Below are 19,720 nucleotides of genomic sequence, written 5' to 3'. Positions count from 1 at the left end.
GTAATATACCGTGTTTTGATCCATTGATTATATGTCATCAATTACATTGAAATCATAGTTTTAGACAATTTTTTTGAAAAATAATGAAAAGTTACATAAAGAAGTAAAAGAGAAGAGTCTGAAAAAGTTAGTAGAAGAAAGTGGGAGTAGATGAATGTGGGGTAGCATTGAAAGCTACCAGCCACCAATTTTAATATATTAAGATATTAAACTAGTGCATGACAGGAACCCAATAAGACTATCCATAAAAATACATAACAACGAGCTCTTTCTTGGGGATTATGTCTAGAAGTAATACAATGGACTCTAAATTGCAAGGGATCGCTCATTCTGCTTGCAAGCAATACCTTTGTCGCACTTAAGATTTGTGCATGTCTCATTTGATATCCTGAGTTTGTTTTACACAGGAAACATAGTTTTCACGGACTTCAATGTTGCAAATTAGGATTTATTGAAAATTCCAACATCTTTTTTGTGACTCTTCTTATTAATTTTTTTTCAAAGTTCTTTTATTATTTTATTTCAATATAACAATGATATTCGCTTTATTATAAGGAAGCTGGTACATGCGTCACAATCACGTCAAGATATTCCATTGGATATTCTCTCAATCTGACACGCATATCTAAATTCAAGTTTGATTTGAACTTTAAATATGATTGTACTGAACTCGTGATTGGTTGTGCTTGGTGGTATGAAGAATCGAATCCTTATTATCTGCCTCGTTCGTGTTCGCATGCCCTTGTTCTTTAATCGGGATTAAATAAATGCAATTATAATAGATTTATGACTATTTTGATAATTCTTCCCGATAAAAATTCAAGATTGCTTGACATATTCAAGTCGCTTATTTTTACTTCTAAAATCTTCATGAAAGTTGCGAGTCGTGAGCAATGACAGAAAACGTTGCTTTTTGGTGACTCCAGCAATTGGAGTGCTGGAGCATCCCGAGAGGATTGTGACGCGTTCAGATTGCTCTATTGCATTTGACATTTGGATTTGTCTCATTCGATGTCGCGAGTTTAAAGATAGGTTTCATGGGCTTCAATGTTGCAAATTAGGAAATACTGACAATTGTAACACTCTTTTCTTGTGACTCTTCCTAGAAATTTTTTAGATTTTCCCACGATATAAAACAATGATATTAGACTGATTAAAATGAAGTAGATTAGGGGTGAGCGGGTCTAGGTTCCAAGTTCCGTATACGTTCCACCCGAAATCTCTAATCTACCCGTCGGAACATATTCCTCAATTTTTGAAACCTGAAACTTACCATGCATACCTTAAAACTTGGAACCTATCTTGTCATAGGTTCCGGGGTCGGTTTCAAGTATTATACAAGTTTCACCTATATTTTTAATTAAACGATTGCAGTAAATCATACCACCATATATTGCTAAAATCCACTGACCATAACTCATATTTAGATATACTGACAAATATGTAACATCAACGAAGTAAAAGTCTCAGTAATAAATATCGTCGAAAATTAAAGCTCAAAATAGTGGTCTCGGATTACACACTACTTATCGAATGCCATGAAGTACCGCATGATCGAGGGAAGAGAAATTACAAGAAAAATACAAAAACTTATTTTAGATTACATTATAGGTCCCAAGTTCTAGGTTCCACCCATCTATAATCTAGAACCTAATCTTTGGAATAGGTTACCTAGTTTTTGAAACATGAAACCTATCCTTCATACCTTAGAATCTTGAATTAGACATGTTCCTCACTGGTCTAGTTCTAGTTTTTAGGTTCTACTTGGAACCATGCTCATCCTTAGTAAATTTGCGAGTCACAATCTATCAAGATATTCCATTGGATATTCTCTCAACCCAACAAGCACGTCTCAATGAAAGTTTGGTTCGATAATATAAACTCATCATTAATTTAAGGATGACAATCGCAAGTGATAGGGCAATTTTCTTCGAAATCCCGGGCATTGGACCGTCCAGAAAACGTTGCATTCTGGTGACTTCATAGTAATTATCTTTTTATTGGTCAAAGTAATTGGAGTGCTGGAATATATAATTGGGAGGATTGTGAGGCGCTTGTAGACTTTCCTTGTCTGACTCCTCTATTATGTTGCTTGGCCTGCTCAGATTTCTTAGTGTGTGTCATTCGTGACGGACCTTTTATTCATTTATTTATGTTTCTTTAGTCCATGTCTAATAGTACAATTAACATAACTTGCTCCTGTTTGTTTGTGGTTTCGATTATCATCACGTCTAGTTCTAGGAACCAGTGTTTCTCAATAATTTTTTTAGTGATCCAATTAAATAAGAACAAGCCAAGTTATTTTCGGAACACCAAGTTTCGATGGAAAAAAAAAAAAATCAAAACCCATCGACCAGAATATCAAGAGACATATTCAAGATGATTTAATTGATATATTATATCATCACAACGGCTAGTAATTGAGTTGGATCGTTCTTGAAGATTCTCTATCTTGAAGATCAATCAAGGATGCGGATTAAGGAAAATGAGCATGACTTTCCTAGTAAAGAACTCCATCTATGGAAACCCATGATCACAATTGTATGGACGATTTGATCCAACGGGGAACTCTTTCCTTTGTCGACCTTAACAACTTTGAGATTTTCTTGAGATACGGTCTCGTCCAAACAAGAAGTGTTGGAGAGCGATCCTCTGGAGGCGTTGCAACGGGTAGTTGGAGGTGGAGGAGTATAAAAGGACATCTCAAGGATGAAGACAAAAAGAGTTGGCGTAAGAAGGAATAGAATTCTAAATTCCAAAATCGAGAGGGCATGCAGAGGCTCTAAGTAAAAAACAATCAAGCGGCCATACGAGCACAAGTACATGTCAAACAAAATATCCAACGGCAGTCACGCTTAATTCAAAGGGTATAGCCTTTCATGGTTTTACTAATCAGAAATTACACATGCCAAACAACAGCTTTTTATTCATATCTTTCAATTAGTTCTTTACAAGAATTCAAATGACTATGGGAGGATTTATAAAGGAAGGTAATCTACTCCAGATTTCCCGAATCATCATCGACGGTCTCCATCCCTCCAACCATCTTAGGCTAGCTCATTTGAAAAATGTTTAATCAACGGAAGTAAGCCGAAGCTCCTCCGCAATTAGGATCCCTAGGCCAAACTACTAAACCAACTATAACATCACTAAATTGAGTATCGTCCAAGACAACCAAACATATTCCACATCAACGGTAGATATCGAAATCCAATCATATCCAAATCCTCTATCACAAAACATCATCCACCAAAATCTAACACTCGCATCCGTAATCATAGAAAGCTTCGTAATAAGAATAGAGATCTATTTGCCTTAACTAAGCGAGAAATCAAACGGACGAACGGACGAATGGACGATCGATAGGCTAGGTCGGCCACGACGACCAAAGGTGGTCGTGGCTAGGACACCAAACCAAAGGCGGTGGACGACTTGGTGAAGGCGCACCGTGGTCGAAAGGTGACAACAACAACGATTGGTGGTCGTGGGTACGAACGGTCGGCTGGTGGCCGGTGGTTCCAGCAGAGTAATTCCGGGAATTTCGACTAAAGTTGCTGAATGAACTGACGACAATTACTATTTATAATGGTTCGGTCAGCTTAGTCCAGCGGCCGCAAGCTGCTTGCAATAGAGTCAATTTATGATGTATTGTGCTTACGATCAGCGACTTGCAGCTGCTTCTGATCTATCGTGCTTTTGCTTTGTTGTGCTTGGTTGCTTTATCGTACTTATATTGGTCGAATTTCAAATTTCATGCCAAATGGTCCTAGACTGTCAAGCACTAACCTGCTCCTATTTTAAGCAAGTGGAAGGTTCATATCTGCTCCTAAAAATAGTACCGGATAAAAAAAAATTACTTAAAAATACTCGGGAATCTTATATCTTATCCAATAATCTGAACTCATTAAATACTAATTCACCCATAAGCGGGTGATGGTTTTCGAGTCATCACAGCATCTCCGTCACCTCGAACAACAAAGGATCTTATCTTTTCTTAGTATCCACACGTTCATAATGCTCACATACAATCGGCATATTATTTAAACTTTAGTGATCATACAACATCAAATACATAACGTAGGACCACACAAGTACTTAACTTGCTTAAACGATCATACAACATCAAGATGCATCCCGTAGGATTAAATAAATGCTTAACTTGGCTCCTAACTACTTGTTCCTAACTACATCAAGGCCGAACAAGGTTCTATCCATGAATTATCTTATGCCATGCACAAACCGTGAACAATTCTTGCTATATTATCCTCTATATGTGTAACCGTGTCTAAGCACACCGAGTCAATCGCCTTAGCCTAGAGCTAGGAACTCCACTTACTGTGTGAGATGAGGCTGAACCGACCTCGGGCATGGGCATGACAATGAGCAGCCGAGAGGGTGAGAGGAGGGAGTTGCATGAGAGAGAGAGAGAGAGAGAGAGAGAGAGAGAGAGAGAGAGAGAGAGAGATGCCCGGGAAATTCAGATTTTGTAATTTGCCCGAGTTCATTAAAAGGAAGAGAATCGAATTTTAATCGGTGCAAATTTCGAATCACAAGGACAAAAGTGACGAATTTTGGACGATTCCCGAAATGTCGTTCGGTTTCGATTGAGTCTCGAAATCTCGCTCGCCACGACTTAGGACTTTTAATCCTCGCGCCTAGACTTTTTCCGAATCGAACCTAGCCCCCGGAAATCTAAATTTCATTCCCAATCGGTTGAGCCAAAAATCCAATCAGTCCCGATTTATCAAATTATGAAATTGCCCTCGGAGATTATGCAGATAAGACGAAGAAAATTAATTGGATGAGACCCGTGGGCCCCACCTCGCTCAAATTTGGTCAAATCTTCAGCAGCCCACGTGATTCTCTCTCTCTCTCTCTCTCTCTCTCTCTCTCTCTCTCTCTCTCTCTCTCTCTCTCTCTCTCTCTGGTCTTCTTCTTCCTCTGTTGCTCGCGCGAAGGACACCCTCACCGAACACTCATCCGCTTCTCCTCCGGCCATTTTTGTGTGGCACCACCACCTCAAGCCCCCATCGTCGCTCGGCCACCTCAACGCCACCATCCCGGCGGCCGTTCGCCGCCTCGAACGCCGAAACAGCCCCGGTGCTGGATCGCTCTGTTTCGCGTCCAAGGGCTACCCGAGCTGCTCGGCCGCCTCGAGGTCGCTTCTGACCACCACCAGCCACCGCATAAACTTCCCCTTGACCTCCAAACTTCGACCCACCGCCGTGCACCGCCTCGGAGCGGCCAATCAGCCCCGGAACAGCCCCTCAGTCCGTCTACCCCTGTTTTGCGCCGAATTGCTGTTCGTTGTCCTCCGCCGTGATTCAGCCGCACCCACTGCCCGCCGACCACCCTAAGACGTCACCCTCGACTCCTTGACGTCCCCCGAAGCCGCAGGCAATCGATCGACACCTGTGGAGCCGTGAACAGCCCGATCTTCAACCTCCCATGTTCCGCCCGTTTCCCCTGTTCTGCGCCGCGGTTACTGTTCGCCGCTGTTTGGCCCCCTCCGGCCGTCGCCGCCACCTACAACAACCCCGAAGACCCCTCGACTTTGGCCGACCTTTCCCTCCAACCTTGCACGGCCCGAAACCCCACAAAACAGCCCCCGGCGCCCATTCTTCCGCTCTGTTTTCCTCTGCTCGAGCACCGTTCACGCCGGCCAGCCATCGTTCCGGCCATCTCCGGCTGCCACCCCCGAGCCTCGTGCCGCTATCCCGAGGTATCGTCGAGTCTTTGGGCAGCCTTTGACCAAGTTGGAAGCCCGATGGTTATTTTGGACCGCGTGTCGTCTTTTATCATCGTCGGACCGGGCCGAGTTCGTGTCGCCGCCGCTCGAGTTGAGACCGCCCAAGCTAGTTAAAATTGTGAGTTAGCCCCTAACTCTTGGTTAGGACGTTAATTGCGTTCGGATTTAGTTTAATTAGCTAATTATGGTGTATAGGTAGATTAATTACGGTCGGGCTAGATAGAAATGTGGTTTAGGCTAAATGACCGTAATTAGTTAAGATTAGTCAATTAACTAGGTTGTCTGTGGCTAATTGGTGAGTAGAATTGATTGATTTGACTGATTGTGTTGATTGATCGCGAGCGAGCGATAGGTCAGAGATGAGTGCGCAATTGGAATTGAAATTGGAATTAATAATTGACTGGCCGCAATTGACTAATTGATTTATAAATTGCTTGTTGTGAATGCCGGTTTGGTTGTTGTTTGCCGTGGGGGTCCGATTAGAGGTTAATCGCCCAAATTGATTGGTGTGTCGGTCAATATAACTGCGCATTCATGTGACCACGTATGAGATAAAATTGCATGTTTTTGCACGAATACGGCCTTGGGCCAAGTATTTGAACATGCAAGTATGAGCATTCGACCTAATTCCAAGAAATGAACTGGTTGGTTGTCGAAGTGCATGAGTGGTCATATAATGGGATAAGTCCGACAATCATTATTTTCGGGTCGATCGGTCCTGGCAATCATTGCCTTCCGGTTGTTGGATGCGCGTTAGTCATTGTCTTCTAGCCGTACGTTTGTCGGTCGCAGCTTGTGATGGGCCGAAACCTTTTAAGGATTCCAGTTAGCTTCGTGCCGTGTCGACAATCATTGTCTTCCGGTTGGTCGAGCGGAGTCACATGGACTATCAGAAGCCGTCGCCGGAAGTAAGGGACGATGCACGGTACGCCGTAAGAGCACCAACCGACTAGTGTGTGGGACCTACGGGTCGGATTTGATAATAAATGGACTACGTGTGGTGTCCTGTGCATGCAAGTGCTGCGATGCTTTGCAGTGAGTTGAATTGATTTGGTTGGTTGACTGTTGAGTCGAGTCCGCATTGTATTATGTGTGGCCCGGAGGGTAAGCTTGCATGTGTTTGAAATATCCGTTACGTGTTGAGGTGATTGCCTTTTTAGGGTGTCTGAGCGAATCAACATCCTAACCGGGCTTAGGCGTTGGCTCACCGAGATTAACTTCTCACCCCGTCGTGGTTAACAATTTTCAAGCGGTGTTGGAGGCCGTGGACATTGAACCCGGAAAATTGTGGTAGGATTTTTGGGAGTAGATGAGGGATTAACCTTACCCGACCTTGTGTCTTTTTGAGGTCCTAGTGAGCCGCCCCGAAGAATGGGGTTGTATATATTTACCGTAGCTCAGTAGGGTGAAATTTCATCTACTCGGGCTGTTTAATGAAATTATGTTTTGTGAAATGATTGAGGTGATTTTCCTATTGTACTATCCCGTTGTTATTGATTGTCCGGGAGAATTGCACGTTCCACTTGCGCCGTAATTTCGTAGGTCGATAGCTTACCCGGGACGCTATCATTCATGACCCGAGGCGAGTAAGGTAGGGATATCGCGAGCTCGAGAGTCGGGGCGTGACGGATGGCGTACATGGGGCAAAAATTCTGGTGAAGAAGTCTTCTTTTGGGTCTTGGTGCAATGATTACTTTTCACTATGACAAGCCGATGGTTCAAGTGATAATTCTTAAGGCGTTAATCTACTTCCTACAAGATGACAACCTAGTTTTCCTATAGGTAGAATTTGCTTCAGAAGATTTGATGGAAAGCCTCCATGCGCCCCCTTCTTGACTAAACTAGGGGACATCATGATGACTTTTTCGATATCTTAAGATAACCTAGACTCCAAGTGGCCTAATGGAAGGATATTGTTAGCTTATTCATCATGAACTTTATCTCATATACATTAAGATTAGTTTAGGTGGTACAATAAAATTAAATTACTTAGATAAATTGAAGATTTACTCATAATGACTTAAGATTTTACTTCTAGAAGCATTTATGGACCAATGAGAATTGTTCGTTGGCATTTTAGTCTTCTGCCTACCTCAGCTATAATGTCGTTTGTGGAAGACAATTTCAGAAAAGTCTAAGCTTGGGGGTCAAATTGGGTCTTTGCCGTTCCACCGCCATTTCGACAAGGTCGTCGGCATCGTCGCTGCCGCCGGCGTGGCCATTGGTGTTGCCATGCCGGCGAGCATGACCGTTGATGCCGTCAAGACTGTCGGTGCCACTAAGCGCCAGGTTCGTTTTGGTTCATTTCCAAATCTTTAACCTATGCCCAAATAATTCTAGAGTAAGATTCCCGACCCATCCAACCTTATTTCCTTAATTCAAAAGCTCCTTGGTTTGGTTACATAGGATAAATTCTAGGGTGCTATAATTGCTTGCCGCCGCCCATTGCCTGTGACCAGCCATCGACGCCCCTCACCGCACCGCGAGCAGCCACCACCCACCGCCCGCCGCCGCCACTCACCACTTACCGCCGCCAACCACCAACCTCTACCACCCACCGCTACCCTTCGTTGACCGTTGCAACCATTGCCACCCTCTGTTGGCCATTACCAACGAGCGCTAGCCTTGCCGCCCACCACCGCTGCCTTCGGAGTAAAAAATAAATAATAATTTTTTTATTTTTAAATAGTAAATAATATTTTCTAATAATAAAAATTACTTTTTAAAGAAATTTTAAATTTTTTTAAAAAGGTAGAAATTTTTCGTAGAAGATTTTGTGTTATTAATATTATAGAAGTTGAAATTTTCAACCATTATCAAACTAATTTCTGTTCCAGGAACAAAAATTTTATATTGTTATCAAACACATTTTTTTTGCTCAGAAACTCATCTAGAAATTAGAAATAGAAAAACCTATTTTTAGCCAAAAATTAATTTTAAAAATAGAATAATTATCATGAGCATCCTAAATTGCAAGAGATCTATCATTCTCTTGCAAGCAATATCTTTGTTGCACTTCATATTTGTGCTTGTCTCATTCAACCTCCTGAGTTTGTTTAGCACAACGGGCTTCAATGTTGCAAATTAGGAATTGTTGACACCCAAAATAGCATTGTACACGTGCTATGCGCGTGGAGCTTACCCATCGGTGAACGTGTTATGCACACGGGAAAGAGATATGAAGGCGCAATGTCAAGATACGGGGAACCCACGTGCAAAGCACGAGGAAGACCCCTATGGGGATGGACAAGGCAGTTACAAATATTGGTGCTGATGAGAAGAGATCCCGTCAAAATCTAAATATTTACCATAGACGCACCAAAAAGATTAATATTTGTTTCTTTTGAGTGCTTGGTGGGAGAACAATTGTCGATAGTTATCTGAAGGTTAAAATAGCCTTTTAAAGGTGCTGCACGAATGTCCTCAAAGAAAGGAAGATGTGGCCACAGTCTATGCAAACCAAAGGAAGAGAGAGGTGAATCAATACGAGTAATCTAGAGGCTCTTGATAGTTACTTGAGCACCAAAACGACCCCCTAAAGATTCAGCTCAAACGACCTAAGATGTGGAGGACGTGGGCATGACTCATCCAGAAGGTAAAAGACTGGATCGATATAGAGATTTGAAGATGATCAGCAGACATTTAAAACCTAACGAAACAACTGTCTGAAGACCCGGTCAAAAAGAGTTCATGGGAAACAATGGACGTGACAACTATCTATGTACCAAAAGCTATAGCTGTTGAAGGGCAGTTACCAACTCAACCATTATAAATACCACCAAGCATCCACAGAAAAAACCCCCAAACAAATCAACAAAATTACTTTATCTTTACTTATCGCATTGCACTTTATCTTTCTTACTTGTAGCTTTCAGATTCTTGTCGTCGAGTTGAACTCCGACGTTTATCTTTATCTTAGATTCTACTCCGTTATTCAAACTCTAGTGTAGTGTCGAAGTGTGTTCAAAGTTCTGTGTCGAGTCAAGCTCTGGCATAGTTTTGGGTGCATTGGTTTGTTATTTTGAGAGAAATTGCACTCATCAAGCACTCCCGTTGAGTCAAACTTCATTTTGGTCTACGTTTGTGCATTTTCTTTCAAATTCACTTGTATAGATTTCCTTGAATTGTACTTGTCGAATATTTCCGTTGAGTCAAACTTCAGTTGGGATCACGTTTGTGTAATTTTATCGTAATCTTTACAAAATTCATGTGTTAATTTTTTGATTATCTGGATCTCTTCTATCCAAAATCATCACATACTTTATCACATTTAAAAGTCGAAGAACAAATTCCGGCAAAACAGGAATTATTGAAAATTCCAACATCTTTTTTGTAACTCTTCTTATTAAGTTTTTTTTTAAATAATTTTTATTATTTCATTTTAACAATGATATTCCAAGTTTGGTTCGAATTTAAGTATGGTTGAGCCGAACTCGTGATAGTTGTGCTTGGTGGTACGAAGAATCAAATCCTTATTATATGCCTCGTTCACGTAAGCATGCCCTTGTTCGAGACTCTATTTATTTAAATTTGGTAATCTACATGTTGAATGTACAAACCTACAGTTCACGAAAAAAATTCACTATGTTTTCGCATTATTAGTTTGTAAGTATATATATGACTTGAAAGATATTGAATTAACATAAACCAGTGATATAATTTTTATTCCATCACAAATACGGAACAAGTTTCGCTAAATTTAGCAACATTTGAAAATCTCTCTCTCTAGATATATATATATATATATATATGTGTGTGTGTGTGTGTGTGTGTGTGTGTGTGTTATACAAAAATACGTTTACCGTGAAGACAAGAATGCTAATTTTTTAGCAAGATCAAATTGTTTTATATGATTTAATGTAATGTACCGTACTCTTTTCAAAAAATATACCGTGTTTTGGTACATCGATTATATATAGTCAAGTAGATTGAAATTATAGTTTGAGACAATTTGTTTGAAAAATAATGAAAAGTTACATCAAGAAGTAAAAGAGAAGACTTTTAAAACGTTAGTAGGAAGTGGGAGTAGCTGAATGTGGGGTAGCAACGGAAGCGACATTTTCTCTGTATTTGATCAAGAAGGTGACAACCACCAAATTTTCTTTGTGCATGACAAGTACCGAATAAAACTAATCTATTAAAATACATAACAGCAAGCTCTTTCTTAGGGATTATCTCTAGAAGTAATATAAAGTATAAGGCATGATTGTAATACTTTTATTGCACTCTCTATTCGTTTTGCTTCCAGATAAGATTTGTGCTTACCTTATTCAATACAATGAGTTTGTCCAACATAAAAGAAAGAAAGATAGTTTTGATGAGCTTCAATGTTGCAAATTAGAAAATATTAAAAAGTCTAACAATTTTTCTTTTTGTGACTCTTCCTCTTTAGTATTTCTCGAAAGCTTTTAATTATCTTCTTCTAGTACAACTATAATATTCGGTGATCACAAGAAAGCCGGCATGCATGTCTCAATCCTCTCAAGATATTCCATTGGATATTCTCTCGGGTCGGACCAGACGTCTCAATCCTCTCGAGATATTCCATCAGATATTCTCTCGAGCCTACCCCACATCTCGATCCAAGTTTTGTTCGGATTTTTTTCATATACCCAAGTAATCTAAAGGATTAAATAAGGTCAAGACCAAATTTAAGTATGATTGAACCGAACTCGTGATTGTTTGTGCTTGGTAGCATGAAGAATCGAATCCTTAATTATCTTCCTCGTTCACGTACGCATACCCTTGTTTTTTAACCGATGAGCCTACCCCCATGTGGTTTCCATCGAAGTTATAAATCAACATTAACCTACCCAAATGATGACAAATCCAAAGTTAGGAGAATCTTATTGTTTTGAGATTTGTGTATGAAAGGAGAATACTCTTATGGCACTCGGAAGGTGGCATTTTTGGCCTCTCTCTCTTCGCGATGAGCATATTATTGGTTAGATCTCAATGACTCCTGTGGCTGATTGACAAAAAAATAATAATAATAAGACTGAATTAATATAGTTGTATAAGTTTAGGACTATTTTGATAATTCTCCTCAACAGAAATTCAAGGTTGCTTAACATGTTCAAGTCGTTTATTTTACTTTTAAAATCTTCATGAAAATTGCGAGTCGTAAGCAATAACAGAAAACATTGCTTTTTGATGACTCCAGAGCAATTGGAGTGCAGGAGCATCCCGGGAGGATTGAGACCCGCTCAGATTCCTCTATTGCACTTGAGATTTGTATTTGTCTCATTCGATGTCACGAGTTTAAAGATAGGTTTCATGGGCTTCAATGTTGCAAATTAGGAAATATTGACAATCGTAACACTTTTTTCTTGTAACTCTTCCTAGTAATTTTTTAGATTTTCTCACCATATAAAACAATGATATTGGGCTGATTACAAGGAAGCATATATTAAGGGTGGGCGATTTCAGGTTTCGTACAGGTTTTACCCGAAACCTAAAACCTACCCGTCGAAATATGTTTTATAATTTTTGAAATCTGAAACCTACCATGCATACCTAAAATTTGGAACCTATCCCATCACAGATTCCAGAGTCGGTTTCGGGTTCTATACATGTTCTATATATATTCTTGATTGAACGATTGTAGTAAATCATACCACCATATACTGCTGCAATTCATTAATCACAACTCATATTTAAACACACTAATAAATATGTAGCATCAGCAAAGTAAAAGTCTCAGTCATAAATATCGCCGAAAATGAAAGCACAAAATAGTGGTCTTAGATTACACACTCCTCACCGCACGCCATGGAATACTGCAGGATCGCGAAAGAAGATATTCTAACAAAAATACAAAAACTTGTTTTATGTTACAATTATAGGTTTCAAGTTCCACCTATCTAGAATATGGAACCTACTCATCAGAACAAGTTTTTCAATTTTTGAAACCTGAAACCTACCCTCCGTACTTTAAAACCCGAAATCATTTCGGATCCGGTTTGAGGTTCTATCATGAAACTATGCTCACCCCTAGCAAATATGCGAGTCACAATCCTGTCAAGATATTCCACTGGATATTCTCTCAACCAGATAAGCACGTCTCAATTCTAGTTTGGTTCAATAATATGATCTTATCTTTAATTTAAGGATGAAAATCGCAAGTGGTAGGGCAATTTGTTTCGGAATCCCGGGCATTGGACCGTCCAGAAAACGTTGCATTCTGATGACTTCAAAGTAAATATCTTTTTTTGGCCAAAGTAATTGGAGTGCTGGAATATCAAATGGGAGGATGGAGAGGCGCTTGTCGGCTTTCCTTGTCTGATTCCTCCATTTTGTTCTCGGCCTGCTCATATTCCTAAGAGGGCGTCATCCGTGATAGACCTTTTTCTTCTTTTTTTTTTTTTTTAATGTTTCTTTAGTCCATGTCTTTTGGAAATTCTCGTACAGCACAACATGTTCCTGTTTGTTTGTGGTTTGGATCGTTATCATGTTACGTTCTAGGAGCCAGTATTCTCAATAATTTTTGTTGGGATCCAGTTAAATAAGAATAAGCCAAGTTATTTTCGGAACACCGAGTTTAGATGAAAAGAAAAAATCAAAATCCAATTAGGTATTGTATTTAAATTTATCTTCCTATCGACAGCCATTGGACAAGGATGTCGGATCCAGCGACGCAATTTGGCACAGATTTATGAAGGTAATACCAGCATATTTCGTTATCGTACACGAAAAACAGTCCTTTGATGTAATTTCGGTACAAACGACGTGAAAGGACGCGAGTGCGGTGTTCGTTCAACTTTCGTCGGTACAGGAGGTTTTTTTTTTCGGTACAGGAGGTTAGAAAGGCGAGAAATGGAGGAGGTTAATTCATGGCTGGTGCTTAATCTAGAGCATTGTGTTAAACTAATAATAAACTAGTTCGCATAAGTATTGTCCACAAAACTCGCATAGACCACTTGCAAGTAGGAAGAGTATTAAATTAGCAATGACAAAACCGTCACTTCACACTATTTTAATTTTTTTTAAAATTTTCTTGGTTATCCCGATCCAAATTTTTCGTCCGATAGACTTTGAATGTTCCTCGTTGCCTAACTAATCCTCATTTATCTTCTCTTCACGCAGATGGTAGATTGTCAATGTCAATTATTTCTTAATTAATCCTAATTTGTCCTATTCTGGAAGACTTCGAACGTTGGTTCTTTGCCGGACTAATAATCCTCATTCGTCTTTCCGGTGGGCTTTAACTAGGATTTTCCTTTTTTCCAAGTTAGATGTATATTCCAAACAAAACGTCCCAAAAGTTATATACCACTACGAAACTTCACGTCATCACTCCAACCAAGCCCTTGGCCATCTCAACTCCGACTAGTTTTCAAAAGAGAAGCAGAATTTTTCCATTGAGCCCAATTGAACGACGTAGAGATGGAAGAATTGAAAATCGCCTAAGAGCAATGTTCTTTGCAAATACCAAATTAGACTAATTGGAAACTATTAAATTAGAAGGAGCCCAATATGAATTATCCTATTCATATGTCTTTTTTTGTGTGAGGACATACATAACACTGTTTGGTTGGGACACGGTGGTCAATTCCAGGTTATTTTTGGGATAAAGTCGAACATAAGTTAATTATCGATTCACAAAAGCAAAAAACGAAAACAAAAAACACAACCAAAAAATATACATTAACAACAAAAACTCGGTGTTTTTTGTTTTGGTCGGAGCCAAAAGAAAAAGAAAAACTGGATTAGAGAGAGTAAGTTGTCGGTGTATTTTGACAAAAAGTGCAAAGGTCTGTTGCAAAATAAGAAGATACAGCTACGTAAAACTCGTAATGAAACCATCGTTCAAATTCTATTTGATATACATTCTAAAATGATATGATAATATTCCTAAATGCTTTGGCAGTGTAATCATTTCCCTCGGGGGTGATTGGAGGATGGAACTGCCGAAAACTTCGAAGCGAATAAAAGAAAAAGGAAAGAAGAGAGAGAAGTAGACAAGTCTTCGGGGCAAGACTCAAGACTAAGACTCCGACTATAAGAGGGGTAATGAGGTGAACGCTCCAAACTCTGATTTGTGAACTCTCACGACTTCAATCAAGTTTGATCTTCATCTACATTTGAGCCGCAGTCTGTTTTGCAATTAGATTTTCGTGTTCCAATGATCAACTATCGAGTGTTCCTCAGCTTCAGAGGACCAGATACATTCAATAACTTGGCCAGCTACCTCCACTACCGGCTCACAAGTGCGGGGATTACGACATTCCTAGACCGCGAAGAGATCGAGTTCGGCCAAAATATCAGTGACGAGTTCATAAATGCCATCCAGAATTCCGACATCTGTGTCCCAATCTTCTCCCTGGACTTTGCTTCCAGCGTAGCTTGCCTGACGGAAGTGGCCAAAATGGTGGAGTTGCGTAAAGAAATTCGTCCCATTTTCTTCTTTGTCGAGCCCAAGATTGTTAAACACCAGGGGGGAACATATGCAACGTCCTTCCAAGAGCATAAGCGCAAAAACCGTAATCCCGAGCCAATCATCCAAGCGTGGAGGAACGCTCTGAAAGAGATTGGTGGTATCAGTGGACCGGAATTCAAAAATGCTGCTCTGGAGACTTCTCTAGAGGATGCTCTGGAAAAGATTGGTGGTATAGTAAAGGCTGCTCTGAAAATAATTGGTGTTCGAAAGGGACCGGAAAACACGAAGGCTGCTCTGGAGGCTGCTTTGGCAGAGACTGGCGGACCGTTTTACACGGATCTCTTCGACGGGTAAGTGGGATGGCTGGATTGATGTTGCTTTACTTGTTTAGCTTGCAGAAAGAAAAGATAGGAGAGTTGGCTTGTCTATTAAGATGCTCACCACGCTCTCTCTAGGATCCAGTGAACTTCTGGAGATCCTGATTTTTTCTTGCCTTTTTAATCGCAATGTTTAGCGTGTATATCGTATTGTCTTCTCTCTGTAGTACTCCTCTTTTTTTTTTTTTTTCCTCTTCTTCTTGGTTGATTGATGTCACCAGTGCCCTCTGTACCTTTCCGGAAACCAAACCATTGCATAACCGATCTGGGACCTTATTGTCACGTCAAGAGGGAGTCGCCACCGCTGGTCACCTCTCCTCGCCCCTTATATATATATAAAAGAGTAAAGGAAAAAGAATAAAGGCAAACTCCGTTTCTCATTTTGTAGGTTTCAAAAACTGGATGCTTTCATTTGCGATATTTGGAAACTCTCGAGGGGGATTGTTGAGGAAGACGTGACTCGAAATTTAGTTGGAATAGACAGAGACGTGCCAGAAATGATGCGAAAGCTTGGTTTCTATTATCAAAATGGAGTCCCCAAAAGGCTGCCGATTACTGGGAGGAGGGTGCTTGTAGTGCGGGGTATGCCCGGTGTTGGCAAGACAACTCTTGCGAAGGTGGTATTCCACAAAATCAAGCACTTCTTTCAAGGTTCGAGGGGAGGTTGTAGTTTCCTTGAAGATGTTCGGCATGAGTTTGCGCGTGCTGGGGGGTTATCTCTGCAGAATAGGTTGATTCGTGAGCTCAAGGGAGGAGGATTATGTCTAGAAGTGAAATCCTCCACTGAAGGTACCGCAGCGATACCAAACATGTTCCACAAAAAAAGAGTTCTCATTCTGCTAGACGATGTGGATGTGGATGACGATGACGTCGTGGCTGAGAAGCCAACTTGGTTTGGTGAGGGCAGCGTGATCATCCTCACAACCAGAAAAAGACATGTCATTGACTTTTACAGGAATCAGGGTCCAGAACAAAACCAAGGTAATCTTATCGAGGACCATGAGGTTCTACCTTTGGATGGAGACCATGCTCTCCAACTTTTCTATAAGCACGCTTTTCCACAATCCCCCTTCTATGAGCCCGATTTTCCGCGGGATCTTCCCCGAGAGGTCTACGAAAATTTGTCAAGTGACATTACTTGTGCCGTCGAATATCTTCCTCTTTCTATTGAAATGGCGGGAAGACATTTGCGTGAGAAGAGCTATGACCATTGGAAGGAGACTTTGGCTGCTTTAAGAAGGAGGCCGAAAGAATGCGTGAGAATAATATTGAAGAAACACCTTGATAGTCTGAGTGACTACCAGAACGCACGAAATATATTCCTTGATATAGCATGTTTTTTTACTGGGGTTGAGATGACAATCCCCCGTTATATGTGGACTGCCCTTGAATGGGAGCCTCGAGAGAACGTTGATCTCCTTGAAAATATGTCTTTACTAAGAAAAGGAGAAGAAAATGAGTTTTTGATGCATAACCAACTAAAATTGTTGGGAAGACAACTTGTCATAGATGAAAATCCTGATAATCCTGAGGGGCGCAGCAGGTTGTGGGATCACCAAGATGTCCAAACAATGTTGCATCAAATGCGGGTAAAAACACTGAAATTTCTCCGGTATTCTTGCCAAGTTTTTCTCTAGATACGATGATGATATTATAGTTTCATTGCTTATATCTCTGTTTGAATTTCACACTTCCATTGTTTTTAAAGTATTGGCAGGGTACCAACAAGGTTAAAGCTCTTCGTGTAGCCTCCAATTTTAATCAAGATGGTGATGCACTATTTGATCGTCTATGGAATCTGAGGTTTCTTGAGTTGGACAATGTCGACATTAGCGGAGGTCGTGAGAATATTCTTCCGAACCTAAAATGGCTTGATTGGTGTGGATGCAAAAATAATGGTCAGTTGTTTGCATTCGGCATGGAAGGCCTAGTAATTCTCAACTTATCTTCAAGCCCAATCCAGTTGACCTTGCAACAGTGGCGGCAATTGATGCAGGTAAGGCTTATTTGTGCTTGTGCACTTCTTTTATGTGCAAATGTGCCCTGCAAAATTTATCTTTAGAGTTATAGATGAAGTAGGAAATAAACATATGATCATGTGGTTTTTGCAGAGGGCTCCGAGATTGGAAGTCTTGAGCCTAAAAGGATGTACTTGGGCCCAGGCATCTATGGAAATCCCTGCCTCAAGACTTTTAAAGTGCTTGATCCTCGAAGGTTGTCTGCATTTAGAGTTAAATACAGCCAATTCTAACTTTGAGAATTTAGTTTCCTTCAACATGAAGGGTTGCAAATGGGTTAATGATTTGCCGCGAGCACTGAGTTCCATGACAGCATTGAAAGAGCTTCTCCTCGATGGAACTAGCATTAAAACACTTCAATTCGAGGAAGGCGCTCTGCCAGTACTTGAAACTCTTAGTGCTCGCGATTGTGAAGAATTGCGTGAAGTCACTGATTCCATTGGATTTTTGAAGAATCTTAAGAAGCTTTTCTTAAGAGGATGCAATCAGCTAAACACACTTCCGCATGTCTTTGGAGAGCTTGGTCAGCTAGAGGAAATGGACCTGTCGGACACCTTGATTAGTGAATTGCCTCCATGTGTCAAGCATTGCGAAAGACTTCAAGTGCTGAAGATGGCTTGTACTTTTGTCGAAGAATTTCCTGAAGCCATCGAAGCTCTTAAGGAGCTTAAAGAGTTGGATTTCACCTGCGCAAGTCTGAAGGGAATTTGCAACATTACGAGATTGTTTTCTTTGAGAATCTTGAGATTAAAAGGCACAGAAATTTCTCGAGTGCTCATCAGAGATGCCACGCAATTTTGTCTCCACATCCTTGAGTTAGATCCTGGCGTCGATGAGTTTATTTGGATCGCTCGAAGTGAAGACTAGTGTCTCCAAGCTCAAAAGGAAAAGGCAGACTCGGACCAGTCAAAAGAAGAGTTGTGTCTCCCAGAACACAAAACAAAGGGACGAGGAGTAGTGTCTCTACAAATACAAGATCTCTCTTTCTTTGTGGAACAATTCATACTTCAAATTGTTCCAAAGATGTTTCGAGTTCAAGCTCTTCAGAAACATACCTATTGATGTCAAAGCCATTGACTTTTGCATCAGTGTGCGTGAATGACATCGAGCTATCTTTCTAAAGAGCTTGAACTTGAAGCATCTGTAGAACATTCGAAGTGCGAGTTATTCAACAAAGAAAGAGAGGTCTCGCGTTTGGAAAGACGCTACTCTTCACAATTTACTCCTCGTGTTTGTGATCTTAATATGCTGTACTTTATGTCAAACTATGTGAGCATTTTCGTATTCACCTGTTCCATCATTGTCGCAACTGGTTCTGTTTTCTCTTCCTTTCCGTCACATGATTGGCAGGGGTGACTTTAGTAAGTTCTGTTTTTTTTTTTTTTTTCATGTGTCTCAATTTATTGAGTTTGTTGCATGTAATTTGTCTTTTTTTCCTCTCTTTCTTTTCTCTGTTCCCTTTTCCTGCATAGGGAGAAGGAATTTATTTAGAAATGCAAGAAGTTCAGCCGAAATGACCTAATGCTTTTTACTGGGTTTGCTGCTTGCAGCATCCTATGATTCGAATTAGGTTGTGCATAAGTGTTCAATGGTAATGTGCCACGGACCGACTTTTGAGGGCCGATCAATTTAACTTGTGGAATATTCCGTTTTTTTTTTTTTTTTCTGTTTAGTGAGATTGCATCTTCTCATCTACTCGACTACCGATATTAAATGAGAAAGTTCTATAACACGGGAAAATTACAATGTCGCCCGCTCTTGAGAATATTCTGAAAAATCCTAAATGCCAAGACACTTTTAAGTCTTTGAGGTTCTTTTCGGACAGGTAATCGATTGGTTGCGTCAGAAAATATATGTCCGTGACAAATGCATCGGTGTATCTCATCTTGTCTTCTCGTTGCAGTCTTCCTCGTGTTCTTTTTGTGTTAATCGATGTCACCGGTGCCCTCTGTGCCTTCCGTAAAATCAAGCCGTTCTATAACCTGTCTGGGACCTCATTGTGAAGTGGAGAACGAGTCGTGTTGGTCGCCTGTCCCCATCCTTTATTTATAGAAGGAAAAAAAAAGAGAAGTAAACTCTCTGTCATTTTGTAGGTATCTCGAACTTCTGAAGGATTTCGTTTCAAACTTTTGAAAGAGTTGATGATTTGTTTGCGGTGTGGGGTGCGCCTTGGGTTGGAAAAACCACTGCGCAAAGG

General features: G+C 40.5%; 1 protein-coding gene across 1 annotated transcript; it reads left to right on the top strand.

The window, feature by feature from the left end:
- The first annotated feature begins 14,738 nt into the window (after positions 1–14,738).
- On the top strand, positions 14,739–18,956 carry LOC115756621 (disease resistance protein RPV1-like). The gene is made up of 5 exons (XM_048276098.1): positions 14,739–15,478; positions 15,894–16,486; positions 16,613–17,094; positions 17,214–17,501; positions 17,617–18,956. The coding sequence occupies exons 1-5, from the start codon at positions 14,874–14,876 to the stop codon at positions 18,388–18,390; spliced, it is 2,742 nt and encodes a 913-aa protein (XP_048132055.1). The 5' UTR covers positions 14,739–14,873; the 3' UTR covers positions 18,391–18,956.
- The last annotated feature ends 764 nt before the right edge of the window (positions 18,957–19,720 follow it).

This window comes from Rhodamnia argentea, chromosome 3 (assembly GCF_020921035.1).
Source record: "Rhodamnia argentea isolate NSW1041297 chromosome 3, ASM2092103v1, whole genome shotgun sequence".
Classification (NCBI taxonomy): Eukaryota; Viridiplantae; Streptophyta; class Magnoliopsida; order Myrtales; family Myrtaceae; genus Rhodamnia; species Rhodamnia argentea.
Note: the sequence above shows the minus strand (reverse complement) of the source record. Positions and strands in the feature narration are given on the sequence as shown.